Genomic DNA, 26,976 nt, shown 5'->3' on the forward strand with positions numbered 1-26,976 from the left:
CTCAGTCTCCTGTTGAGCCAGCAGGGTGTCCCTCTTTATAATTTGTCAGGAAGCAAAGTGGTGCCTTATGCCAGGTGTGACAGGGAGGGAGCGTTGAGAGGGAAGCATGCTCCTGTTTTTCTTCGGTTGGACCATTTCTTCTCTCTTGGCTGTTCACCAAGGTCAAGGTTTGGTCTGGACAGAAGGGTCATTTTTGTTTCCTCCGCTCATCCAGCTGCAGCCACAGCATCCAGAGGCCAAGGACTTGGGTCTGAGGGGTGAGGGCTGGGGAACGTGTGTCTGGGTGAGCCCATCTCCTCGGAGGGATGAGTGCGTCAGACTGGCTTCCCTGCTTCCCCTAAAAGGGATTATCATTTTTAAAGGACAGGCTGAACTTGAAGAAGGATCCTTTCACCAGAAGTCAATGGCAGATGATTTTGGTAGAGTGAAAGTGTTAGTCGCTCAGTCCTGTCTGACTCTTTGCGAGCCCATGGTCTGTAGCCCACTCGGCTTCTCTGTCCATGGGATTCTCCAGGCAAGAAAACTGGAGTGGGTTGCCATTCCCTTCTCCAGGGGATCTTCCCTGACCCAGGGATCGAATGTGTGTCTCTTGCACCTCCTGCATTGGCAGGTAGATTCTTTACCTAAGCGCCACTTGGGAAGACCCAAGTTTCCCCGAGTTTCCCCGAGCCCTGTTCCCTACCTGGACCAGGAACTGAAGGCAGATGAGAGCTTACAAAGGAGGCCAAGACACGGTTTCCTTTAAAATGTTTTCATTTATTAGTCTTTTCTGAAGCAGTTAATTCTTTTTTTTTTTTTAAATGTGTGTTTCATCCAGAGCTATACCAAAGTGATTAAAATGAATTTTCTAATGGGGATATAGCTCCCCAGATCAGAAAAAAGAAAGGTTTTTTGTTTGTTTTTGTTTTTTTTTTTTCAATAAACCACACAAGTAAAATGAAAGAACATCAACAATCAAAAATAATCCCCAAATGTCCAGGACAAAAAATAAAATATTTATTGATCTATCACAGCGAGACACATAGAGATGGGCGGGGCGGGGGAGAAATGCTCTGAAGTACAGTGGCTCGAGGAGGGGACGGGGATACAGTACTGCGTGGGGGGAGATCCAGGTTTGGGCGGAGATTCCTGCGGCCCCAGCTGGTACAGCTCTTCACACCCAGAGGCTCGGGGCCCCTTCGTAGGGGTGTGTGCGATGGGGTGGAGGCTGGGCCCAGGCTGCCATGACAGGTTAACCAAGTCGATGGTGGGGGTGCCCAGCCAGCTAGGGGTGCCGGGCGGCCAAACCAGGACAAGGATGGACGGACGGATGGACAGATGGGCGGATGAATTCCACAAGAGCAAGAGGGCTGTTCCCAATATGGGGGCGGGGGGAGTCTTCGGACATAGGGAACAGCAATGGGTCGGGGAAAGGGGGGCCAAGGAGGCCAAGAGATGGTGTGACCCAATCCAGCGTGAGGGTTTCGATGCTTGGGTACCAACTGGACCGCAGCCAGAGGTGGGTCCTGGTGGGCAGGGGGAGGCGAGACTGCCCAGGAAGTGTCTGCACCATCTTCAGAGGAGCCCCAGGGAGGGGGGTCCCTAAGGGGCTGCCCTTCCCTCCTCCCTCCCCGCAGGAAGAGTCAGAGCACCAGCATGTAGCACCAAGTTCCCCTAGAGATGGAGAGTGTGTGAAGGGGGAGTTCCTGGGCGGGAAGGGCGTCGGGGCAGGGGGCCAAGCCCACCCACCCCTTGCCTCTGAAGGAGGGGGGCCTCCCGGGGCCCACTTGGCCACCACTCTCTTGCCTCCTTGCCCTGTGGATTTCCAAGGCCGCCCGGCCTGCCCTGTTCCCACCCGGGGTGGGAACTTAGGAGGGGGCATGGGAAAGGGGGGTGGGGTCACAAAGGGTTTACATTCTCCACCAAGCAGTAGCACCAACGTTGATGAGGTCGTGAGTCAGGGGTCCCGGGAAGCTCACTTTCTCTTCCGGCCACAGGATTTCCCCAGGCAGGCCCCACCTGGGTGCAGGGGAGGCACGCCCCCCAGTCAGTCCTGGCTGCTGGTGCTCAAGCCCTTGCCCACTCTGCCCAACTCCAAGCTCTTCTCACATCTGCATTATCACCACGGGAAACAGAGGCTCCAGGAAGCCAGGCGGAAGCCTGGCCACCACCCCAGGCCAAACTCCGCGCCCTTTCATTGTGCAAACTCCCACTGGGCAAGTGGATGGTAGCAGGGCTCTTGCCCTCTCCTGGGGAGGATCTGACTGGTTAACCTTGTTTCAAATCATCAAGCCACCAGGGTCGGTCGTGGGGCCTGGACTAGCGCCTACCCCTGCAGGAGCAAGGTGTGGCTCGTTACCGCCACCTGGTGGCAGCGAGCTGCCTAGTGGTAGAGACACCATATCTCTGCAGAGCTCATCCAGGGTGTTTGTTGGGAAAGAAAGCAAGTAGGGTCATGGGCCGCAAGCACCAGCTGGTGCCTGACTGAGAGCTGGGCGCCTTGAATGAGGTCAGACTGCTCTGGCCTCTGTTCCTCCCTGGGCTGCCTCGTCTCAGGGTGAGGGGGGCGGGCGGTGGGAAGCAGGTGCGGGTGGAAGGGGATCCAAAGCCTAAGAGACTGCCAGGGTGGAGCTGGGGCTTTTCTGAGTCCCTTTCAGGCATCTTGGGAGAGGCCTTGAGGGTGGTGATCAGACACTGCCAGACACATGTCTGCCCCTTGGAGCAAGGGCGTGGCTCCAGGACCCCTGCAGGGTCTACCCTCCAGTTCCCTGACACCAGGGCTCCCTGTCACCTCCATCCTCTCTCTCCTCCTCTGTCCCTCCCAGTCCCTCCTCCTCCCCCCACCTTTTCTTTCTCTCGGCTTCTCCCTGCAGGAGTCGGGGTGTGGGTACCAGGCAGGGAGGGCTTGCCAGGCCTGGCCTGGGAGAGCCAGGAGGGTCCCTGGCCCACTCTCAGCTCTGAGGATCTGTTTTGGAGACAGCAGCTCCAGCCTGTCCCCCCACCCTGTCCTCTTCCAGGGGCAGAGTCTACTCACCTGGGAATCCCAGGGCTCCCAGGGCCCCTCCGAAGGGCTTGGGAGGTTTGCCTGTGGAGGGAAGGCAGGGGGTTGGGGAGGTGGCCAGGCTTCCCCACCTCTACCAGCCCGCCCCACTAGCCCGCACCCATGCGCCTGTAGCAGCAGGTTCCGAAGGCCTCTCTGCCCCCAGCCTGACCCTCCCGCCCAGCCTCGTTCCTTGCAGCCTCTGGAGGTCTGACCAGCTCTGTGGCAGCCCCTCCCACCACAGTCAGACCCCAGGCCACATTTCCCAGGGACAGCCTCACCCCCCAGCCGAGGGGCTCCAGGCTCGGCCTCCTTGACCACCTGCTTGAATAGGCCCTGTTCTTACCCAACAATATCTTTCCTCTTCTATGAGACCTCGTCAACCTCTCTGGTTAGACCCTAAGACCTGGGGTGACCCAGATCCCCGTCTCACTCCTGATGCCCAGTCAAGTGCCAGGCTGGGAGCTCTAGGAATTGGGGTCCCCACACCCCAAGGCTGGCCTTTTCAGCTTCTGTGATTCTCCCATGGGCTCCATCAAGCCCCCACACCAGAAGGCCAGCCTAGGGCTGTGGCTGCACTAACCGTTCCCTCAGTAGGATGGACCCTCCCCGCCCCACACTGCGAAGGAGCTCAGGGCCCTGCTTGAAATGAGGCCCCGACTTGTGAGATTGGTAGACTCACCAACTCCCAGGCCCCCAGCTCCACCTGCAAGGCAAGCAGAGGGGTGGTGAGGGTGCACGCCTCTAAGAAGCCCACCAAGCCCTCCCCGGCAGCGTGGGCCTCGTCTGAGAGGGGCCCAGTTCTGGGCTGGGGTGTGGGGGGCCCTGCCAGTGACTGTGTGACCCTGGATCCTCTCTGAACCTCAGTTTGTCTCATCTGAACATGATGTTTTGTAAAACCCGATGCTCCCTGATGTTGCACGGGAGGAAGAGAAGAAGAGGAGGCCCAGATCTGTACTATCTAAAGATGTAGGGGGCCCCCCAGTCTGTAGCCTGGCTCAGCCCTTCTGGGCAGGGGAAGAGGAGGGCTGGGGCTCCTGGCCGTACCTGGGAAAATAGGAGAGAGTCCGAAGCCAGGCCTTGCTGCGACTCCTGCAGGAGGGGTTTGGGGTTGGCGTGGGGGTGTGGGGGCGTGGGGTGGCGTGGGGTGGGGTGGGGTGGGACCCTGGGACCCACCACGGCCTGGCCACCTACTCCTCTCCGCCTAAGATCCCCTCCTCCCACTGCCCCTCCCCCACTGGCAAAACAGCTTTCTTAACAAAGTCTCATCAGCCTGGTGTCTGAGGCCCACATGTCCCCCTAACCCTGCGGCCTTTCCCGGACTGTCCCCTCCTCCCTCTCTCTTGGTTCCCTGTGCTGATACAGCCCTGGAGTCCCCGCTGCTAGCCAGCCAGGCTCAGCTGCGGATCTCACAGCAGAGGTGGCCCCTACCTCCAATTGGGAACGGCTGGCCGGCTCCTAGGACACCTCCGAGGCCAGCGGCACCTGAGAAGAGGGCAGATGGGGGTCGGGATGAGGCACAGCGTAAGGGGCCCTGAGCATCCCCTCCAGGGTCTGGGACGTGATTTCCAGGAAGGATCCTTCACAGGTATTGTGAACAGGACTGAGGCCTGAGCTGGTTTGTGGACAGGGCAGTGAGGGTGGGGTATAGGCAGCTTGCAGGCCTGGGCTCGGGGGGGCTGTGGGAGTAACTCACCGAATTTGGCTGCTTTAGCAGCTGCAGCTGGAGACACACCTGGAAAGATGGGGAGCAGGAGGGCTTAGGAATATCTCCTCCCTCCCAGAGTCATGTCCTCCTCCTGACCACTGCCATCAATCTGCCCCTGCCCACTGACTCATGCTTTCACCATGCCTCCACCCCGCCTCCATCCATCCATCTTTCCAGAAATCTTTATTAAGCTCCTACTGTGTGACCAGACTTGTGGAGCACACGGGGTAAGAAACTTCAGGCTGGGTCAGAGACACAACGATGACCCGAGAGAGACAGAGATGTTAACACAAGGTCCACCACGATGGCAGAGACTTTGGGAAAGGGATTTTCCTCCAGGCTTTGCTTCCCTTCTCTGAACTCCCACTGGAGGTGGTTGGGCGGATTGAAAGAGAGAGGAGAGGGAGAGATTGGGACATCCAACTGCAAGGGGCAGCCCTCTCTAAGCCTGCCCTGTGCTCAGTCGCTCAGTCGTGTCCGACTCCTTGTGACCCCATGGACTGTAGCCCGCCAGGCTCCTCTGTCCGTGGGATTTTCCGGGCAAGAATACTGGAGTGGGTTGCCATTTCCTCCTCCAGGGGATCGTCTCGACCCAGGGATCAAACCCATGTTTTCTGCATTGCAGGCAGATTCTTTACCCGCTGAGCCACTGGGGCCCCTCCAAATGCTGCACGAGCCCAGAGAAGGGGGGAGGGCTCAGTATAATCTTGAGTTGCTGATAAAGTGTGGGCAGGGTCCAGGCAAAGAGGACTGCCTCAGCAAGGTATGGCCAGATGGGAAAGAAAGTCAGTCTCTATCTCATTCATATAGGCTGCTGCTGCTGCTGCTAAGTCACTTCAGTATGTGCCCGTGTATGCAAACACAGACACACATCCCACGCCATTCGTTCACTGATTCCAGAACACACTTTACCTCCAAGGCCCACAGCCCCTGGGACAGCTCCAAGCCCACCAACTCCCAGGCCTCCGACTCCGAGCCCACCGACTCCCCCCAGGCCTGTGGAGAGAGCTGTGTATTAAACCCTGAAAGTGAGAGCAGCTGGCTCTGTCCGCAGAGGGGTGGGGCTATCATCCCAGGTCCCACGTGGAGCCTGGGCCCCCAAGGGCCTTGGAGGGCTGGTGGGGCCAGGAGGTGGGCTGGACCCCCAGAGACAATGCCCCTGAAGGCCTTGGGGAGCAGGCCAGGAATATATGCTTCATGGCATGTAGTCAGACACCCTCCACCCCAACTCCCAGGGCAGCTCCCACCTCACACCCGTGCTCACCAAATTGGGCGGCTTTGGCGGCAGCTTTGGCGGCGGCCGCGGCAGCAGGTCCGACTCCTGGGGACACAGAGGGAGCTCAGGGAGGGAGTCTCCACAGGTCAGTCTCCCTCAATGCCCAGCCCATCCTGGGGTTTCCACTAAGGTAGGTACCATTAGCCCCATTTCACAGATGAGAAAACTGAGGCACAGCAGAGGTTAAGCAATGTGCTCAAGGCTTCATGGGGTTTCAACTCACCTGCCACACCACCTGGAATGCCGGCTCCACCAAGATCTCCAACCCCTCCAAGGGCCCCGACCCCTCCTGGTCCTGTGGAGAGAGGGCGGAAAGTCAGTCCTTCCCCCCCTTCTGAAGGACGAGGCTTCCCCACCCCAAGGTCACTAGGCAAGTAGACAGGTGGTGAAGGCCACGTGACCCAGTGGAAGGAGCAGAGGACAGAGGTCCATTCCCAGACACACGGGTCTGAGTCCCGGCTCTGCCCTGACCCACTGGACAAAGGCAGACCCCGTCTTGATCCTTGACCTGCCCACCTCCTCTCCTTCCTCCCAGGCCGGCACTGGGAGCCGCGGGTGGTCCCAGTGGTGGCTGTGGCCACGAGCTGCCAAGGGTGGAGGACTAGTCTCAGGCCCTGACAGCTCTGGGTTTGAATTCTGGTTTCTTTGCTCATCAGAGCTGTCACCTTTCTGACCCTAAAGGGGATGACGATCCTTTCCCTGTTCACCTACAAGTGTTTGGAGAGTGAGAGGACGCTCTCTGTGTGAAGGCCCTCTGAGTGTGAACCACTGTCCAGTACAGAGCTGCCAGGAGTTACAGCTAGTGCTTTAGGGGCACACTCATGGTCAGTGCTTCATGCTCGTTAGCCGGCTTATTGTTTCAGGCAGCAAGGAAGGTAGGTACCGTTAGCCCCATTTTGCAGATGAGAAAACTGAAGCACAGCAGAAGTTAAGCAATGTGCTCACGGCTTCAAGGGCAGGAAATGACTTTGGAGCCAGAGCCCTTAGCTGCTCCGTTTCCCTGGCAATGGCTGTCGAGCTTAGACCAGCAGGGCCGCCAGCAAGGAACAGGAGAGAGGCCTGTGGGTTACCAGGCCTGCCACGGATGGAACACTTTCCAAGATGGAAAATGGCCCCAAGTGGACCGGCCAGACCTGGTTGGCAGTTCCCTGGCAGAGGCCCCGGCCCAGATCCTAGGAGGCCGGAATGCAGGGGGACACAGACAGCATGGGTCTGGCCAGGCTGGGGCTGCCTAGGTGCCAAGTGTCGGGGGGTGGGGGCAGGCAGGCCTGCCACGTCCTCGTGGCGGGCATGGTCCTGCTGACAGCAAGGCAGGGGCCCAGATGAGGAGTCCTGGCTTTGCTGGGACATCAGGCCTGGTCCCTCCCTGGCCTTGGGCCCCATGAAACTGTCATGGTCTGAGGGGCCTTAACGACCATGGTCCTCACCAACATGGAACTGCCCCCCCGGGGGGCTGGAAACGTGAGGGGCGGTTTGGGTTGTCCTGGGGCTGTAGGCACGCTAGGCATTTAGTGGGTGGGAGCCGGAGTCTGCTGAGCTGTCATTAATGTGTCCTAGAAACTGCCTTTTTCCACGCTGACCATCACAGCCCTGTGATGTAGGCTGTAGGCACTGGGCCCTGGCCCAGGGGCAGAGGAGACAGGTGACCAGGTGTTATCAGGGATGGTGGGGCAGCAAGGGTATCAACCACTGTGGGTGGTGGGTTGAGGGGCTCTTACCGAACTTGGCTGCTTTAGCTGCGGCCAGGGTTCCAGGTACTGGGGAAAAGGGCAAAAGGAAGAGTTGGGGAGGTCAGTAGCTGAGCTCTGTGCCTGGGAGTTCTGCTTCCTCCAGGGAGCCCTCCTTGACTTCCTCAGCTTTCTTTGTTTCTCTCAAAGCCCTGAAGCCGTGGCTTCATAGCTAGGAGCTCACCAGGCCAGGGACAGAGCTCTGGTATCTAACTGTGTCTCTACCAGTCTGGTCTGGGGGTGCTTGAGGGATTAACTGTGCCTCCTCTTTCCATTCTATCCTCTGCTGGCTCCTCGAGGACCAGCATGGTCTGTCTGAGGCTGATGTAACTAGAAGATGAAGAACTAGAGTTCCCCGTGGCCCCCTTTCCCCCACACACTGCTGAAGGGGAGCTAGGTGGGCCCAACCACTTCCACTGACCCCAGGGACCCCCAGCCTCCTTCCTTGGGCGGTGGGCTTCCTTTCAGCTTGGAGCCCTTCACCTGGCCTTTCCCCTACCTCTTATCCCAGTTGTCTCGGACTGCTCAGGAGGATCTAACAGAGCATGTATCACACGCCTCGGTGCGAGAGTGCTGGAGGACGTGCTGGGGAGAGAGCCCTGCCTCCTTTGGGCTCGGGGAGCATTGCTCTTCAGCCCCCAGAAGGCCCCTTACCTGCCCCAAGTCCAGGAACTCCGGCCCCGACTCCAAGGCCAGGAACACCAACGCCCACTCCAAGGCCAGGAACTCCAACGCCCACTCCAAGGCCAGGAACACCAGCGGGAAGGCCAGCAGCAGCCCCTGCGGGAGATGGGGGGGTAGGGTGACAGCGGCAGGCAGGAAACAGGCCCTTTTGGGGGTGTCCTGCCCAGGAAGCTGAGTCAGGGCCCAGGAGAAGGGGCCCAGTCTCTTGCAGGGGCCCCTATCCCTTTCATCTGCCCTCTACACTGCCACCAGTTCTCCTAAAACTCACACTGACCACCAAGTCCAGCCCCTCCCCAGACCGGCTGCACACGCTGGACACTGCTTCCCTTTTCATCCTCACGTCCTGTCCCTCCCTCTTGAATGAACTCATTTGATTCCCTTAACAAGCCTCCCTGGCATGTACCCTCGGTACCACACAGGGACATCAGAGGTCACTCGGCTCAGGACACGAACGCGGGTCTCCCTTATGCTAAATCTGTTTCTAATGCCCATGTCTGCCGCCTGGGGGGCCTCAGGAAGCTGGAGGGCAGGTCTGAGAGGTTGCGTGTCCAGGGACCCAGCTCAGGCTGGGGTCACACCAGACCGAGAAGGCAGGCAGGACACTCACGGAACTGGGCTTTGGCGGCGGCCTTAGCAGCAGACTTGGCTGCAGCTGGGACCCCTGCTCCTGTGGGGGAGAGGATGAGGTTTAAGGACGGCACCCATGGAGGATTCAGAGCACCCTCACTCAGGCCCACTTATTCACACGGCTTACCTATGACACCACCGGGGCCCAGGCCAATGCCGGGAGCCACGCCGACACCGGGAACCACACCGACGCCAGGAACCACGCCGACGCCGGGAGCCACCCCGATGCCAGGAGCCACACCAACACCGGGAGCCACGCCGACTCCAGGGCCTAATCCTGCAAAAGCGAGCAGAGCCAGTCCTTAACCGAATCCTAACCAAGGAGGACAGAAGCTGACGGAAAGAGCAGCGGGCTGGGGGGTCAGGAACCCTGGATCCTTGCTCCAGCTGGGCACAGACTTGCTGTGTGACCTTGGGCAAGTTACTTTCTCTTGATGGGCCTCAGCTTCTTCATCCCTAATAAGAGGTCTGTGCAAGATCAGGAGCTCAACTTTTGGAGTTCCAGGGACCCCTTTGAGACTCTGAGGGTGATACAGGCAGACTCATGCAGCAGCTAAACAACTGCAACAACGCGTAGTAAAGGGAGTTTGGCAAGACAGGCAGGCCTGGCTTCAAAGCTCAGCTCAGCCACCATTTAGCTACGTGAGTATGGGCAAGATACTTAAGCTCCTGGAGACTCAGTTTCCACATCTGCAAAATGGGTGCAACAGAACCGATCTCATAAGGCTGGTGTAAGGATTACCTCAGCAAACGCTGAAAGTGTTAGTAGCTCAGTCATGCCTGACTCTTTGTGACCCCATGGACTGTAGCCCACCAGGCTCCTTTGGCCATGGAATTTCCCAACAAGAAAACAGGAGGGAGACTCCTGGCCCAGAGATGGAACGCACATTGCAGTCAGATTCTTTACTATCTGAGCCACCAGGGAAACTCTCAGCAAATAGTAGTTTTACAAACATGAGTTGCCGTATCTGAGTTTAGGAATCACTGGTGGCTCAGTGGCAAAGAAGCTGCCTGTCAAGGTAGGTGACGTGGGTTCGATCCTTGGGTTGGGAAGATCGCCTGGAGAAGGAAATGGCAACCCACTCCAGTACTCTTGCCTGGGAAATCCCATGGACGGAGGAGCCTAGTGGGCTACAGTCCATGGGGTCACAAAGAATCAGGCACGACTCAGCAATTAAACAGACCTGAGGTTAAGATTTCTCTGGCACGCAGCTGGGCTCCAAAGTGAGCTGTTTTGCTGTGCCATATTCAGGAGGGTGTGGGAGCCTGGGGCTGCCAGGGTGGCCCCCGGCTGAAGCAGGAGATGCAGAGCCTGGTCAGGGAGTGAGAGCCCTGCTGTCGCTCAGGGTGGGCAGGAGCTCAGAGAAGCCCAGCGTTGGCTCCAGAAATGGGGCAAGGCCCCAGCTGGACCGGAAGGCAGCAAGGGCTGTGGGAAGGGTAGGGGTGGGTGCTGGAGGGCTCTCCGGCATCTCTTCTCTCTTTGTCTTCCTGCTCAGAAACTTCGCTCCCATCCCTCAAAGTGCTTGGATGGGCCGAGACCTTTGAGGAAGGCCCAGGCCCAGAATGTGACAGCTTGGAGAGATCACGTTGGAGAGGGGTGCTGTCAGACTCCAAAGCAGAGATATGAGAGAGCAGTGCTCTGGGATCAGGCTCGGAGGCAGAATTGGCAGGGGGCTTCCCAGGTGGCTCAGTGGTAAAGAATCCATCTGCCAATGCAGGAGATGTGGGTTCCATCCCTGGGTCGGGAAGGCCCCCTGGAGAAGGAAATGGCAACCCACTCCGGTATTCTTGCCTAGGAAAATCCCATGACAGAGGAGCCTGGCGGGCCGCAGCCGTGGGTCTGCAAAGAGCTGGACACGACTGAGGGACAAAACAACAACTCTTACCAAACTGGGCGGCTTTGGCGGCAGCTTTGGCGGCTGCAGCTGCTGGAATCCCGACCCCTGGAAAGGCGAAGATTAAGGATCCGGAGCCGTCCCCAGCACCCCTCCCCTCTCTCTTCCATCCCCCATGGTAGAAAGACTTCGTGGAGTCCACATCTCGGGAACTGCCCCCTCTCCCAGGCCCGCACTGTGATGGCCCGCCAGCCGCTCTGGGCATGCCGTCTCCCTGAGAAGCAGCTCTGACTCTGTGGCTATTGGAGGAAACGGCTCATTTCTTGGGGAGAAACGCAAGAGAGGAATGTCCCTCCCCCCGCCCAGAAAGAAGAAGAAATGCAGAAGAGAAATCTTCTGGTGGGGAAAAAAACCACAAACCGACAAGGAGGATTGTAAGTTAATCTCATTTCCTCCCTCTGGAGAAAGAGTGCCGGTAAACAGAGACTAACACAGGCCCTCCCACCCGATCAGAAAGCAGAAAGGCCCCGTGGGGCGAGGGATGAATGAGGTCTCCCCAAACCCCAGCCAAGCGGAGTTCTGCTGGCTCTCAGGCTGACATCCTGAGCATCCCTGAGGGCAGGGAGGAGACTTTCTGGGTTCACTCAGCGATCTGGAATCCCATGGAGACACTTCCCTTCAAAGTATGGGAAATCCCTTTTTCTCTACCCCTGTCTCTGGGCTCAGTCTTGCCATCTGTAAAATGGGACCCTTGATCTACATCAATTCCAGGGCCCCTTCAATGAGATAAACCAAACCCACGTCTGGGCTGGGACACAGCTCACCTGGCACCCCTCCAACACCTGGCACGCCTGGTATTGCTCCTGGGGCGCCTGGCACCAGCCCTCCCAGGGCTCCTACTCCCCCAGCACCTGGAGTGAGGAAGAGCATCCAGCTTTGCCCTTGAAGCACCCTCTTCTTGGGGGAGCCGAGGGTGGAGGTGGGGGTTGCATCGTGGCCGGGTATCATCTGGGCACCTTTAACTCACTGGTGTGGGATGGGGGATGATGAGCCAGGTACCAATGACCCCAACAGTGGGCAATTGCAAAGGCCAGAAATGTTCACTGTGGCTTTGGAAAATGCGGCCAGGGGCTTCTGACTTAACCCAGGCCTTTTCGGCCCCAGAGGCCAAGAGTATGAGGTTGCTCTGATTTTTGAGCCTTGGCCCCCACAGGAGAGCCTGGCTGTGGAGGGGAGGGGGCAGGGCTTGGCCGTGGGGGGAGGAGTAGGGGGAGGAGGGGAGGCGGAGGGGGCAGGGAACGCAGGGCTGGGGCACTTACCGATTTTGGCTGCCTTGGCGGCGGCAGCTGCCTGAGCTGCTGCTACGAGGAATCGAGAAAGAAAGAGATTCAGAAACCTTGCTGGATCTCAGCTGGGCTGTGCTGACAGTGCACCTGCCCCAAGGGCACCGGAGGCCCACCCTGCGCTCTCCCCCACGTCCTCCCTGAGTTCCCAGAGCTCAGTCTACCCTCCCCAGCCTCCCATAGCCCGACAGAAGATGAGCCTCCATCCCTTTCCCTGTCCCCACCACCCCCCACCACCTGCCTTCATGGAGCTAAGGCTCACGGGAAAGGCCAGCTCCTGGAATACCTGCGTCTCCGATGCCAGGAAAGCCCCCAGGGCCAACCCCAAATGTGGGAATGCCTCCAACTCCCACTCCGCCTCTGGCCCCTGCAGAGGGAAGAGAATCAAGTGGTAAAGGGTCTAGTGGGAGAGGCTGGGGCAGGCTCTGGGGGATGCTGGATGGGGGACAGGATGCGAGCCTCCCCCCAAGTCTGGTCCATGAAGGACAGGAAACCATGAGATGCCTGAGCCCCACCAATTCCCTCCCTACTGACACCCCCTAGTGTGTCCCCAGCCCCTCTCTTCTCTGAGCAGTTGGGGAAGGGTCTCTTTGTTGGTGATGGGCGGACTGTGCAGTCTTATCCTCCGCCAGGCTGAGGCTCTCCTCTGAGTGGGTCCTGGCCAGGACAGGGAGGTCAGGGACACTGTCTCCACTGGGAATGACATACTGGGACTCCACTATTACTCAGTCCCTTGGCCTCATGGTGGGAGACACCTGGGGGACACATCGTCCTGAGGCCCAACAGGTCCAAGTCCCAGCTCTGCCAGTGACTTGCTGTGTGGCCCTGGGCAAGTCCCTCCTCTTCTCTGGGCTGCACAATGGGGAGTAGAAGATGAGGGTCCTGGAGTCCAAGTAAAGGCCAGAACAGGGCGGGGCGGAGCTATCCGCTCGGCACTCACCGAATTTGGCTGCTTTGGCTGCTGCTTTAGCAGCTGCGGCTGGGGACACGGCCCCTGGAGAGACCAAGAGAAACACAAATGCTCAGGGGAGAATGGAGTGGACACTCAGGATATGTATATATATCCCTCTGTCTTTCAGTCCATCTTCTATCTATTGAGCCAACACAGGGTTGTCCATCCATTTACCCACTCATATCTCCACTTACCCATCTGTCCATCTGTCTACCCAGCCACCCATTCATCCATCTGCTGACCTTCCCAAATGTCTGTCCATTTGTCTATCTTTCAATCTCAATCTACCCACTCAACCACTCAGCTCTCCAGCCACCCACACATGCATTATCCATTCATTTATCCACCCGCCTGCCTATCTATCTTTTCATCTAAATGTCTAACCAACTATCTATTTTGTATTGGCCTTCTACCCACCCATTCATCTGCTCATCCACCATCCATCCATTCACCCATCATTCTAATCACTTGTATTGTCCCCACCTGCATATCCATCTCTCTTTTCATCTACCCATTTATCTTGCCATCCACTATTTTGCCCATCTCATTTATCCATCCATGTAACCACCCATCTTTGTATCTCTCCATTCATCCACCCATCACCCACTCTCTCATCCATCAATATGCCTACTCATCCACCTGGCTGTCCACCTACTTCCCCAGCTGCCCATTTGCCCATCCATCCATCCATCCATCTCCCCAGACATCTATCCATCCATCTACCGACCCACCCATCTATCCACCATTTACTGAACACATATCTGTGAAGGGCTGGGAACACAGAGATGAAAAAGACATGGAGCATACTGACAACCAGAAGGTAAATTGAAGAAGATCAGAGGCTGGCAGTAGTTAATTATAGCCCAAGAGAGAGAAGATGACCAAGGGTATGGAGAGAAAAGGATAGAAGGGTGATGTGTTAAGGAGAATCGGAAAGTCTTGGCAATAATTTCTAACATCTCTCTCTTGCACACACAAACACATATGTGCACACATAGCCAAGCTCAGCTGGTCCACCTATGATATCCGAGCACCCAATACCTGGAACTCCAACACCAGGGACCCCAACACCAGGGACCCCAACACCAGGGACTCCAACACCTGGGACTCCAACACCTGGGACTCCGACACCTGGAACCCCGACACCAGGGACCCCGACACCTGGAACCCCGACACCAGGGACCCCGACACCAGGGACCCCGACACCTGGGAAGCCTCCAGCAGCACCTGTGGATGGAAGGATTACTGTTCTGGCCTGGACCCTGTGGGAACCTCAGGGGGGCCTTTGGGAGCATGACTTTGGGGAGCTTCGGGAGCCACGGGTCCTGTGTGCAGGATGCTAGCCTGGGGGGCATAGCCTCTGCGTGGATCCAAGTCACCCGAGAGGAGGTGAGGGAACTGAGGGAACCCCGACAGAGCTCTAGGGGTTTGTTTGGATCTGTGGCTGGGAAGAGCAAGGACTATGTCTAAAGCAGATTCATAATGCTCTACTAGGCCCAGGCAGTTGGTACAGCAGCTGTGATTGGCCCAGGGGGTAAAATGGGAGGAGTCAGCAGGGTCCCTGCCCACAGCGCTGGGCCAATCAGTGCAGAGCAGTGGACAGAGCCTCCTGGACAGAGGCAAGGAGGCATGACCATGATGCTTGGGGGGGTTGGGGGGGAACAGTGCCCCAGCTGGACAAAGACAAAGTCCATCCAGCCTTATAGGCCTGGAGCCTTCCAAGGTGCATGCTGAGGCTGGGGCTGGCTGCAGCCCTGGCACTGCCCATTCCGGGGACACTCACCGAATTTGGCTGCTTTAGCGGCGGCGGCGGCGGCAGCAGCAGCATCTGGAGCCCCGACCCCTGGAGGGAAAGCAGCAGAGGGTGAGGCCCTTTCCCTGCGACCTTCTCAAGGACACCCCTCACCGCCTGCTGGGATGGACCCCCTACCTGCAATGCCTCCGATGCCAGGAATTGCGCCAGGCGCACCAGGAATGCCAGCACCACCGACGCCAACGCCAGGGAGAACTCCGGCTCCTCCAGCACCTGTTTGGAGTGGGGACAGTGAAGAGGTGGCTCCCAGGGGCCCCTCCTGAAGCCAGGCAGGAAGGCTGCTTGGACGCTGGTGTTTTCACCGCTGCAATCTCCTCTGGGAATGAGGCCCAGGCATCTCCGGCCGGGCCTGCTTGGGAAGGGGCCCCCACCCCACTGTTCCTTGACTCACCCCTAAAGTGTCCATTTCAACAGCCTCATTAAGTGACTCGTATGTTTTCAGACAAATCCCATCCTAATCACTGCCACATACTGAGAAACCACAAGCGGCCGCTCCCCGGGCCAGAGGGGCCCCTGCAAGAATGTTCAAGACTTCCTCTCTCTGTGTTCCGAACACGCGGCCAAGTTTGTAATCCAAGCGCCCAGCCGCCTGGCTCTCGCAGCCCCTCGCTGCCCCTCGCCGCCCCGCTCTCTTGCTCCCACATTCCAGCCATCCCCTCCAGCCTTGGGGGCCTGGAGGAGGACCTCTGTGTGGCAGGCCTCCAACTCACTGCTTCCCTCCACATTCTCGCCCCCTTGGGCTAGTGGGCAGGCATCTTCCATCTCATCATGGCTGCAAGAAGGGGCTCCCTTGGGACTGGGGCTGAAGGTGAAGACTTCATCCCCATGATCTAACTCTGAACTGGGGAACCACCAGGGGCCCACTTGGCCCATGCATGGGCCGAGGGAAGGCCGTGCCACATCGACTAGCCAAAGGATCGGGGCTTGAGGAGCTAGTTAAGAGTTTTATAGTACATATTAAATTGATACTCAACTATTAAACTGTTTAAACGCTCATACATGTACCACCTAAAATGATCATTCTAACCACTGCTGTACCCACTCCCTCTGCTTGCTCCTTCCTATTTTAACCGCCTGGCAAACTCTCTACCTATATTTTAAGGCTATGAATCAAATATCATTTTCTCTGAGAACCCTTCCTGATTATCCCCAGGTAGAAGCAACATCTCCCTCTTCCTGAGCCCCATGACAGTGCTGACATTCTTCAGCAGAGCCCTTATCTGTCCCTGGTTTCTGAAACGGAGGGCGGGACAGAGGAGGAAAGGATGGAGGGATGGGTAGATGGATGGATGGAGAGATGAATGGGTGGATAGATGGACAGAGGGAGGGGTGGATTCATGGCTGGATGGAGGGAGGAAGGGACCGAAGGAGGGAGGGATGGGTGAATGGATGGGTGGAGGGGTGGGTGGATGGATGGAGGGATGGAGGGTGGAGCGGATGCACAGGGGGAAGGAATGAATGGAGGGTGGGAGGGAGGAACGGGTGGCATTGAAACAGCCGGATAAACAGGAGTGTGGTGAGGAGGGGCCACCTTGGTTAGTTATCTGGGATAACTCGGTGGTAATAGGCATGGTGAGGCTGGAGGGCTGGCAGCTAGCAGGCAGGGGGTCCAGGCGTACTTACCAAGCTTCGCTGCTGCTTTAGCCGCTGCTGCTGCAGCCTGGGGGCCAACCCCTGGGGGAAGAGGAAGGGGAGAGCCTGGAAAGTGTGCCCCGGGATCTCCAGAGCCTGTCTCTTCCAGGCCCAAGAAAACCAACTGGTTCATATCTGGGTGTGGATGTGGGGCATATAGCAAGCAGAGGCTGGGAGAGCTGCCCCAGCTTCCTGCCTTGCCCACCAGGGTCCTTCTTTAGACTCAGACCAGGGTCTGGATATAGGCTAGCTTTCTGGAGCCTGAGTTATTTGGCTGGTGGAGGGGTGAGGCTCTCCTTACCTGTCCCCGTTGGATACCCAGCCTTGCCCGCGGCACCAGCCACTCCTCCAGGCCCAAAGCCTGCGAGAGGAGAGGCTCAGTGGGCATCCGTGCGATCTCACGGTGGCTGCCCCCTCCCCTGCCCTTCAAGGACCAGGCCACCCAGAGCCTCCACCTGTCACCCCCAGCCAGAGTTAAATACAAACATGTGTGGAATGGTTATTCCCATTTTACAGATGAAGAGACTGAGGTTCTGAGAAGAAAACCTGTTTTCTCAAGGCCTGGTGATAAGTGCGAGGGCCAGGATTGAGAACCAAGCTGTCTTGAGTCCCAGTTCCACGTCCCCCTTCTTAGGGGGCTCCCATTCTGAGACTCCACGCCCACCCTACCCCCCAGTTGGTATTCTCCTAGCCCTGGACTGGGGCCATAGCTCCCTTGCCAGAACCCTGCAGCTGGAAGGAGCCAGAAGCCCGTCAGTCTAAGAGGGCCTTACCATAGGGCAGTTTCCCCGTGCTGTAGGGCAGTCCATAGCCACCTGAGGAGATGGAGCGTGGGCTCAGCGGCTGCCCCCTGGCGGCCCCACGCCTCACCGGGCCCCCCGCTACCTGGGCAGACAGACCTAGTCCCCACACGTACTGAGGCCTGAGGCCTCCTTCCGTCCACCAGGGTCCTGAGCTGCTTCCAGAGGCTCTCAGGAGAGCCAAGGCCTTGGAGGAGGAGAGGGGAGAGGATGCGCCGCTCCAGGGCACAAAGGGATGGCCATTCTTCTACTTGCCATGGCCCCCAAGCCTGAGGGTCTTCCTTAGTCTCTTCCCCAGCAGGAAATAGCTCATCATCGTGTGAGCTTGACAGCTGGGGTGAACTGACGTCAGAGGTTTCTTTCCAGTGAATGGTGTTTCTTGCCATCCACATATATGGCTTCCCATCAGGGCTACGGGTCTCTGTGCGTGTGTATGTGTGTGTGGACAGGGATGCATGTGTGTGTGTGGGAGGCCAGCACCTGCAAGGTGTTGGTCTGTCCCCGCTTTCTTTCTTTTTTAAAAAAAATATTTCTTTATTTGGCTTTGCAGCATCTTGGTTGAGGCATGGGGGATTTCTAGTTGCAGCGTGCAGGCTCTAGTTCCCTGACCGGGGCTTGAACCCGGCCCCCTCCCTGCATTGGGAGTGTGGAGTCTCAGCCGCTGGACCAACCAGGGAAGTTCGTTCCCCGCTTTCTTTTGCTGGTGACCAGAAGTGGGCAAAATTACTCAGGTTTCCTGACTACCCTCTCCAGCCACGCCAAGATACAGGTGGACAAACAAGTCCCCTCCCAAACTGACCTCCCAGCAGGGAGGCCCAGTGAGTGGTGTCTCACAAATCCTCTGCCTGCCTTACCTGGCAGCTTGGGTGCCTTGATGGGGTATCCCAGCGGGACTCCAGGCTGCTGCCCTCCGAAGGGTCCAACTCCTGCGGGAACAAGGAAAGCAAAGCAATCAGGCCCCAGCCACGTGGGCCAGAAGCCCCTGCGAAGCCTCCAGCCTCCAGTTCCACTTTCCGCTCAGACTAGAATGAGCTCCCATGGCATGGGAATATGGAAAGCATCCTGCCCAGAGGGCCTTCCTGGCTCTTTATGTCATCAGTCAGCTGAGCAACCCCCAGCGACGGGCCGCTTCCTCCAGGAAGCTGCAGGATGCTCCCCTTCCTGTGGCTTGGGCTACACTCGGAGACCGCAGCCTTCTCGCCATTTGGCACAGGCTGCTGCATTTTCTGGGCTCCTCTGGGCTGCCAGACAGGAGTGGGGGCAGGGGAAGCAGGCCTGTGACGGATGCCACTTTGTGCGAAGCCAGTCCAAGGCCTGGAGCAGTGGGAGTGCTCAGCTCCTCCCAGGGCAGGAATCCCTGCCTGGCTGCCCGCCACCGCCCCCCAGGCCTGCCCACCCTCCCTGGCGTGGAGGGACCCAGCCTTGCCTTACCTGGGATTCCAGCAAAAGCTCCGCCCCCACCTGTAATGACAAGGAGCCATCATTGCAGCTTGGCCACCACAAGCCCAGGGCACCCCGGCTCCGGTGAGGGGAGTGCTGGCCCAAGCCGTGGCCAGTTCTGCCCAGACCTCCCAGCTCATCACAAACACATCAGAGATTTCGCACCACCCATCTGGGCCAGCTGAGCCCAGGTTCCCCACCCCACTCAACCCAGGACAGAGGGGACTGAGGGTGATCGGAGAGTCCCACATACCTGGGACCTTGGGCTTGACTCCTGCTCCAGTGGGAACCCCGGGGAGTACCCCTATACCCGGGAACCGAGCTCCTGAGAGAGCAAAGAGGGGGCTGGTGGTGAGGGTGGGGAAGGTACAACCTGGAAGGGCCAGCCTGGCACTGCACCCACCCTCCATGACACAGCTGGCTTCCTTCGATGTCAGCTACTGGCGTGGCTCATGGGGTGGGTGGAGGGCTCCTCTGGTGGTGACTTCTCTGCCCTGTCTGCCCCAGGGTCAGAAGTTTTAATCCTATTTCCTGTGCTTCTGTTGGCCTGTCTCTTAAACTGGAGTTAATTTCCCATCGCCCTGCCCAGCCTCATCAGAGAAGGCAGGCAGACAAGGGAACAGGCTGCAGGTCGGGGAGGCCTGTGCCCTCGGCGGGGAGGGGCTCTCAGTGGATGCGATTCACAACCAAACACGAAGCCATCATCTGCTCTGGCTGGGAGGTCTCCAGCGTTTAGTGCTGCCACCTCTCCTTTCTCCCCACACCGGGGCTGGGCCACCATAGCAGGCAGGGGCTCGGCAGGGGCCACGGGGGACCCTCTGCCAGCCAATCCCACCGAGCCAGCCTGAGTCTGGTGTTTTGGGGGAATTCAGGAGGTCACATGTTGCGTAGGGTGGCCAGGCCCTGGCGGGGAAAGGAGGTTGAGAGGGCAACTCCGAGGGTCTCCTGTAGGGCGGATGTGCTGGGCGGGCCCCCCTGGTGACTCATGGCATTTGGGAAACCGCTGGCCACTCTGGGGACTCGGTCTGTCCCTGGAGACCCACCGCAGGCTGTGACGTTGGTCTGGGTCTGGGCCTAGGCTTGGGGTTCTGGGGGGGCTGTGGGGAGCTTGCTGATCTTTTTAGGGGAAAGACAACCAGAGCTATCTTTGGTCTGTGGCCTGAGCTTTAATGCTTAGGGCAACAGTGCCCGTCAAGACTCCGGTGGCCACAGTTTGGGGGAGCTGGGGGCCCCCTGGGAGGCTGCCAGGGGCTGTTCTCCTCGCTCTAGTGTCCCTCTTTTCCTCTTTGCTCTCACCTGCGCCTGGAAGCACTCCGCCCGGGTACACACCTGGGAGCCCCACACCTACAGCCAAAAGAAAACCGTGTGAGCAGCAGCCGTGCCTCCAGGAGCCTCTCATGGTCCTTCCCTTTGCGGCAGTCCCAAGGCTCCCGAGCTAGCCCCCCAGGATCGCCCTGGGGAAGAGCTGGGGACATGTGTGTGGTGGCTGCAGGCCCCCCTCCCACGAGTTCCGGAAGTCATCTGCAGATCCTTCTGTGCGTGGATTTGTCCCGTCTCCTGGAGCCTGTTTACACGGCTGGACACGGTCGGCCCAGCCCAACTCGGGGCTAACAGCTTCCAGATGTTCCCTTCCCGCTGTGCGGACTCAGGCCGCCTTCAGTTGAACCTGAAGTCACTTCCTTGAGGGCTCGGTGCAGAGGGACGGACACCGGATGGGGCTTCACCCCAGCCCTGCCGGGACTGGGCGGACCCTGCTGCACTGACTCCCTGCTCTGCGCCTCAGTGTCCCCATCGGTCACCCGAATGCCTGCCACAGAGCCTGTCTCTCAGGTCTGCTCCAAGGTCCTGGAGGAAGGGCCTGGAAGGACGGCCGGAGTCCCTCGCCCCTGTCTGGGACCCGGCATCACGCTCTGGGCCTGCCTCTGCCCCTTGACCCCTGCCCCGCTGCAGCCAAGGCCCTGACCTTCCTGCCCCTGGGGGGAGCTTGGGAGCTCTTGCCTCTCCCTGACCTCTGCCCTCCAGCCCCAGGGACTCCATCCACTGACCTGGCACTTTCCCAGGCTTCACTCCAGCCCCGACTCCGGCTCCAAGTTGAGGCACCACTGCACCTGGAGGGGAAGGGGCCACATCAGAGGGGGCTCCCCTCCTCCCACGACTTCCTCCCGGGCCACCCAGGTCTCGCCTCCATACCTGTAGACACTCCTAAGCCGCCAACACCACCAATGCCGCCGACCCCGAGACCAGCAGCACCTGCAGAGACAGAGGCGGGTCACACCAGGAGCCGTGAAAGGCAGCAGGACACTGGACTGAGGTCTGGCTCCGCCTCTGCCTCACTTTGAGACTCAGACATAGCTAGTTGCCTCCCATCACCCCCAGGAGACTGGAGCTGAGGATCCTGTTCACCTGCCCACCCCCTACCCAACTCAGGAAAGGTTTTTTGCAAGGTGGAGAGCCCACAGAGGCCAGAGGGCTTACGGCACATCCCAAAGGGTAATACTCACCGGCCTTGGCAGCGGCTTTATAGGCTGCAGCAGCGCCAGCCGGGCCACCGGGCACCAGAGCCCCTGGGAAGGCGCCTGCGGGCAAAGCCCCGAGCCCTGCAGAGAGGAAGATAGGTGAGCTCCTGCTCCCAGCCCGGCCCTGGCCCACCCTGTCCAGGAGGTACATCTGAGGCTCTTCTGCTCCGTGCAAAGATGTGACTGGGTTCAATGTCAAAGATGCAGTATGGCCCAGGCTGCTCCGCTCAGCCTGACAAGCTACAGGGATCTTTTGGGGTCAGACTTCCACACCTCCCTCCTTCAGGAAGCCTTCCTGAAGCCCCGCTGAGTTGGGTGACTTCTTTGGACTTCGGGGGCTGCTTCCTTCTAGCTCTTCTTGCTTGCTGCCTGCTAAGTTGCTGCAGTTGTGTCCGACTCTTTGGGACCCCATGGACTGCAGTCCACTGTAGCTCCTCTGTCCACGGGGTTCTCCAGGCAAGAATCCCGGAGTGGGTTGCCATGCCCTTCTCCAGGGGAATCTTCCCGACCCAGGAATCGAATCTGCCTCTGTCTCCTGCATTGGCAGGCGGGTTCTTAACCACTACTGCCACCTCGTCAGTATGTTATAATAGCGCCAAGACCCAGCTGTCATTCCCGGGGCCCCGGGCAGGTGGTCTTAACATCACACCCTACACCGGTGCCCAGAACAGGCCTGGTCTGCACCCAAAGGGGCATCTTGCCTGGATGTTAACACTAACCTGCTCCAAGGCCAGGGGCGGCAAGCCCTCCGACACCTGTAGGGAGAAGAACACAGAGCCAGGTGAGGGAAGGCTGGTGTGGGTCATCGTTCCTGGGCCCAGGGTAGGAAGGGACTCACGGAACCTGGCAATGCTGGGATCCGTGTGTGGCCACTCAGGTCTCTAAGCTGGACTCAAGTTTTCGGTACTTGGCAGCCAATCCTGGTAAGATAGTCACCACTGCTTAGTAACCAACTGCTTTGTGCCATGTGGGTGCCACTGTGTTGATCCCAACCAGACCTCTCAGTTTCCTTAGAAGTCCCGCCAGCTAACGGGGGACCCAGGAGGGCTTTCCCTTGGGGCTGGAGCTGAGCAGAAGCTGCCAGCAAGGCCAGGCCAGGCCCTGCCCTGCTCCCACGTCAGCCCCACCCCAGGCCTTTCTTCGGCTTCCTTGCAGGAGTCCCCTGGTGCAGCCCATGCCCTCTCCCTTGTATCTGGAGCCCTTTTTGTCATCCATCTAGCCTGCCCTGCAGTCTGGGAGCCTCCTTGCCTGCAGACAGATGCTAAAATGTTTATAAAAAGCCAAATGGGTCCCTCTGGCTCTCTCCTTCCCACATCTGGGCTCGATCTCTGCTTTTCTCCCTCCAGGAGACATTCCACGGCTTTGGCCAGGACCGATGGGCAATCAGGTTGGAGTTCACAACCGTGCCGGCTTTGTTTCCAATTATATGAGAATCTCTCCCACAAGCGCCAGTCCTGGTCACCAGGGTCCCAAGCTCAGAGGCGGCCTCTCTGGGGACCGACCCCAAACAAGCAGGACAGCTGAGTCCCCGAGAGTCCACCTGCCTTTCTCTGGGTGTGGTCCCCTGGCCTCACTTCCTACTTATGTGAGCTGGCCCGTCTGAAAGCCAGCCAGGCCCTCTGTGAGATGGGCCTCTGCCTCCGGCCCATCTCCCTTCCGGGCAGGTGTGGTGTGGTCTGGCCGGGCCTGGGGTGTGCCTGGGTTCACTTCCCAGCGCTGCCGGCCCCACCCCGCCCCAGCTCTGTCAGGGGTGTTTCTCTCCAGCCTGGCCTATTTCCTGAGGTCCAGCAGGGCAGCAGACACCCTCTGGCCTTTCCTGACCACAGAGGGGCCGGGAGGAGAGGATGGGGACCGGCCAGGAAGCAAGAAGAGGCTGGTGGGTGGGGTGGGGCAGGTGGCTCTCTGCAGCCATCTGCCCTCTTCCAGTGCTCCCCTCCAGGGTCGCCCCTGAGCAGAGTCCCACCCCTGCTCCCCTTCTTCCCGTGGACTTCTCTGGCCCAAATGCCCCCAGGAGTCCAACCCCTGGAAAGAAGGAGAGGTGGGTGAGGAGGAGAGAGGGGTGAGAATGGCCAAGATTGGGAGCCCCGAGAGGCCTGGCTTATCCAACCGTCACTCTCCAGAGTCACTGAGCTCTGGATTTAAATCTTGCTGCCCCATGTTACTCCTTGCATGAAACAGCAAGTCACTTGCCCTTCACTTTCCCTCAGTTTCCCCACGTACAAAAAGGCTGGTGTGTCCCCAACCTTCCTGGGACCACAGGGCTTGTGAGCAGAGAGCATGTTGTGTCTGCAGCCTGTTGGGATGACCGCTGGATGTCCCCCCCCTGCTCTTTCCTAGGCTCTTGGGTGGGTGACTGGCCTTCAGCCGGTGCTGGGGGTGGGGGTGGTGCTGGCTCCCAGCTGCCTGGTCCCCCACTGAGAGCCCAGGCGGGGCCAGCTCCCGAGGCCCACGAGCAGCAGCTGCCAGGCCACCCACCCTCTACTCGCCAAGGGATTAGTTGTTCCCAGGCATGACACTCGCTGCCTGTGCCCAGTTCCATCTCTCCTGGGTATGCCCGGATGTGGGGAGCTGCCCTGTGTTGGGGGGCACTGTGGCCCAGTCCAGGCCTTTGGAGCCCGGAGACCTAAGGCTGAAAGATAAGCTCTGGGAGGTCATGGAGTCCAGTCCCTTTTCATCAGTCGAGGTCCTGACTTTCCTCTTGGTCTACATCTTCACTCCAAGCTGGAAGTCCTTTTGGAAGTCTACGCTAAATCTTTCATTACTCAAAGCTTCACTTTATCAACTGCGACTGTGTGCAAGTTTCTGTCTTCTCTCTGGTGTTTCATCACCACCGACCGTGCGTCCCCGGCTGCCAACGGGATCAACCAGTCCCTCCTCCAGCTCTGCAGTCACGACTTCCTCCATTTGGGTCTTCCCAGATACGTGCGATCCTAATTCCACACCCTTGCTTATCTAGCCTTTCCTCTCTTCTCTCTCCACCATCAAAGATGCTTTTAAGATCACTCACTCCTCTGAGAAGATAGGAAACAGGTTCTGGTGGGAAAAGCAGTGGATCCCAAAGGGCTCCCAGCCCTGCAGACTCCTACAGACCCCAGTAAACCCCTTGCCCAGGCCTCCTGCCCTCCTGTGTCTCTCTCTTGCCTGGCCCCAGCCCTAGAGTTTCACAACCCAGATGGGGTTGCAGGGAAGGGGAATCTGGGTTTTGTAGATTCATTTGCACTTGAATCATCGAACATTGTTGGAGGGGGGGTGGATTTCGTAAGAGCTGTTGGACATGCAAACTGTCCTGGAGTCTCAGGCTTCAAAACCAGGGAGACACGGAGTGGGGCAGGGTAGGGGGGCGGGTGGGGGGAAAGGCTATATCTCGTGTTGATCAGATCATAAATCCAGACAGAGACACCCCTTCCTCCACCTGCTCCTTATCCACCAGGACTTCCTGGAGGAACCCACCTTCCCTCTTTCCTTGGCGAGGGGGGTGTGGTGTGTTCTCTGGAGCTTAGTGGACCTAGCGGTGGATTGGAGCCCTGTGGGCCAGGACACAGCCAACCACATCTTACTGGAAAACTCCATGGTCGGAGCACAGCTGAAAGGGGCCTGGGATCAGGAAGGAAGCTCATCTGGGGTCAGGGTTAGGGTGCAGCCTAGGGTTAGGTGCAGGGCTTTGATCTGGGGTCAAGGCTCAGCCTGGGGTCAGGATAAGGGCTCAGAATGGATCATCAGAGTCAAGGATAGCCAAGATCTTGGCCTGGAGTAAGAGAGGGCTTCATTTGGGAGTCAGGGATCATTCAGGCAGAGGCTGGGGTCCAATTATCTGTGTCTGAGCCCAGAGTGACATTCACAGGCTTGGTGGCCACTGGAGCATCAATTCTGACCTTTGACCCCAGCACCAGGGCTGTTTTCTGGGATCTGGTGCAGAGGGGACTCTCGGGGGGCACAGAGGCCTGGGCAGAGTCGGTGCCGGACACCCCACCTTCAGGGAGGACTGTAAGCTGCCTCTAGCCTCCTGACCCTGGAAGCCCCAGAGCTCGGTCCTAGCCTGGTCCTGGGAGGCGTTGACTAGAGGGGAGGGTCCATCCACCACCTCACTCCCTCCTCCCATCCACAGGCCCGGTTCAGGGGTCTGTGGCCCCTTCCCTCCCCTGCCCCCTCAGTGCTCAGAGGCTGCAGGGCTTACCTGGCTTAGCTGGTTTGACTCCAGGGCCCAGTGCTACAGAGGGAAGGAGGGAAGAGATGGTTGTTACTGGGGAGTCCTAGCCCACCTGTCCCACTACGATCCCCACAGGGCACTTGGGGTCTCACTGTGGGGTCAGTGTACAAGGAGCTGCTGGGAGCCCAGCACCTAGATGCCTGGGTGGGGGCCCAGGTCCCTTCCTGACCTGGGGTTTCCCCCTCTCTCACTGTTTACCAGGCCTCTGAAGGGGGTGATGGTTCCCACTCAGCTGGATTTGCATGGATATTACTAAGGATCAAAAGAAATGTGAAAGAAGGCAGGGGCCCCCAGGGAGAAGAGACTGGGGGCAAGGGCTTAGGGGGCTGAGGGAGATAGTTTTTAGAAAAGTCCCTCTCCACTAGATGCTCAGTCTGGGAAAAGAGGGACCCCTTAATGCCTGAGTTTTCTGAGGTTTGAGGTCCAAGGATATGTGTGGATTAGGCTGAGACCCAGACCCCATTAGCGAGGAGCCAAGTTTGGTGTTTGAACTCACCTCCTACTCCCAGGCCTCCAAGACCAGCCCCTGTGTCAGCAGGATAGAGAGAGAGAGGGAAAGCCATCAAGGTCCCTGCCAAGAAGCCATCGACTGACCCATGGTCAAATCCATTGCTGCCTAGCCACATGATCTTGGGCAAGCCTTGAGCTCTGTGAGCCTCTGTTTCCTCATCTGTCTCATCTGGCAAAAGTCTCCTGCCTCTGTGTGTGCCTGGGAATGTGCTGGTGGCTTCTCTCACTTCCACATGAGTTCTGAACGCTCAAACCCTTTTATTTTTTGTGGGTTTTTTTGGCCATACTGTGCGGTATGAGGGGTCTCAGTCCCCTGGACCTGGAACCCATGCCTCCTATAGTGAAAGCGTGGTTTCTAAACCACTGGACCATCAGGGAAGTCCTTTAAACACTTTTTAAGTATTGAAAATATTATCTGTGATTTTTCAATCTACGTTAAAACATCAAGCTTTTTTTCTAAATTAAAGGAAGGGATTGCCTCCCCCTCTATCCCCGCCCCCACCCCCCCCACAATCCCGGCCATGCCATTGAGCTAACATTCTGCCCTTTTTTTTTTCTCTTGAGGTGGGGCTAATCTTCATCTGCACCTTGTTCTTGCTTTTATATTGTTTTTACTTGAAAATCACTTGACCGTAAGAGAGCATATTCATACTTTTTAGTAGTTGTATAACCTTAGATTACTTAATCACACCCTCCTGTCAAGCGGGTTTCTTGTTTTGCATTTTTGCTAGTAACATTCTTATGAACCTTGGGGCAGATGGCTTTTTTTTTTCTCTCTCTCTTCTTTTCAATGATTTCCTTTGAATGGATTTCCAAGAGTGGGGTTAATGGTTCGAAGACTAAACAGCAGAGGATGGGTGAGGCGGCCACTTTCCTACCGTTTTGCA

The 26,976-nt window shown here is 58.1% G+C and overlaps 2 protein-coding genes across 5 annotated transcripts in view; both read right to left on the reverse strand.

The window, feature by feature from the left end:
- Positions 1-974: 974 nt before the first annotated feature.
- On the reverse strand, positions 975-1,622 carry LOC133238295 (uncharacterized; the record flags this gene model as incomplete). Its single annotated transcript, XM_061401226.1, has 1 exon — positions 975-1,622. A coding segment is annotated over one exon (615 nt), but the record flags the coding sequence as incomplete, so codon positions are not given.
- ELN (elastin) overlaps positions 975-26,976 on the reverse strand; it is a 32,866-nt gene continuing 6,864 nt past the window's right edge. The window contains exons 3-36 of one of the 4 annotated variants that reach the window (XM_061401907.1): positions 26,076-26,105; positions 25,547-25,579; positions 22,092-22,127; positions 21,358-21,453; positions 21,047-21,106; positions 20,902-20,964; positions 20,153-20,200; positions 19,110-19,181; positions 18,848-18,877; positions 18,271-18,342; positions 17,390-17,431; positions 16,918-16,977; positions 16,608-16,658; positions 15,102-15,197; positions 14,955-15,014; positions 14,213-14,398; positions 13,160-13,213; positions 12,506-12,586; positions 12,196-12,237; positions 11,701-11,787; positions 10,928-10,984; positions 9,169-9,318; positions 9,022-9,081; positions 8,385-8,510; positions 7,722-7,760; positions 6,227-6,298; positions 5,992-6,048; positions 5,640-5,723; positions 4,716-4,754; positions 4,451-4,504; positions 4,067-4,111; positions 3,699-3,725; positions 3,014-3,064; positions 975-1,998 (exon numbers count right to left, since the gene is read on the reverse strand). In XM_061401907.1, coding sequence (XP_061257891.1) covers positions 1,955-1,998; positions 3,014-3,064; positions 3,699-3,725; positions 4,067-4,111; positions 4,451-4,504; positions 4,716-4,754; positions 5,640-5,723; positions 5,992-6,048; positions 6,227-6,298; positions 7,722-7,760; positions 8,385-8,510; positions 9,022-9,081; positions 9,169-9,318; positions 10,928-10,984; positions 11,701-11,787; positions 12,196-12,237; positions 12,506-12,586; positions 13,160-13,213; positions 14,213-14,398; positions 14,955-15,014; positions 15,102-15,197; positions 16,608-16,658; positions 16,918-16,977; positions 17,390-17,431; positions 18,271-18,342; positions 18,848-18,877; positions 19,110-19,181; positions 20,153-20,200; positions 20,902-20,964; positions 21,047-21,106; positions 21,358-21,453; positions 22,092-22,127; positions 25,547-25,579; positions 26,076-26,105 — 2,204 coding nt within the window. In that variant the 3' untranslated portion in view covers positions 975-1,954. Of the gene's footprint in view, positions 1,999-3,013; positions 3,065-3,698; positions 3,726-4,066; positions 4,112-4,450; positions 4,505-4,715; positions 4,755-5,639; positions 5,724-5,979; positions 6,049-6,226; positions 6,299-7,721; positions 7,761-8,384; positions 8,511-9,021; positions 9,082-9,168; positions 9,319-10,927; positions 10,985-11,700; positions 11,788-12,195; positions 12,238-12,505; positions 12,587-13,159; positions 13,214-14,212; positions 14,399-14,954; positions 15,015-15,101; positions 15,198-16,607; positions 16,659-16,917; positions 16,978-17,389; positions 17,432-18,270; positions 18,343-18,847; positions 18,878-19,109; positions 19,182-20,152; positions 20,201-20,901; positions 20,965-21,046; positions 21,107-21,357; positions 21,454-22,091; positions 22,128-25,546; positions 25,580-26,075; positions 26,106-26,976 lie in introns of all 4 variants that reach the window. The other 3 variants (XM_061401908.1, XM_061401910.1, XM_061401909.1) reach the window with 3 other exon arrangements.

This window comes from Bos javanicus, chromosome 25, assembly GCF_032452875.1.
Source record: "Bos javanicus breed banteng chromosome 25, ARS-OSU_banteng_1.0, whole genome shotgun sequence".
Taxonomy (NCBI): Eukaryota; Metazoa; Chordata; class Mammalia; order Artiodactyla; family Bovidae; genus Bos; species Bos javanicus.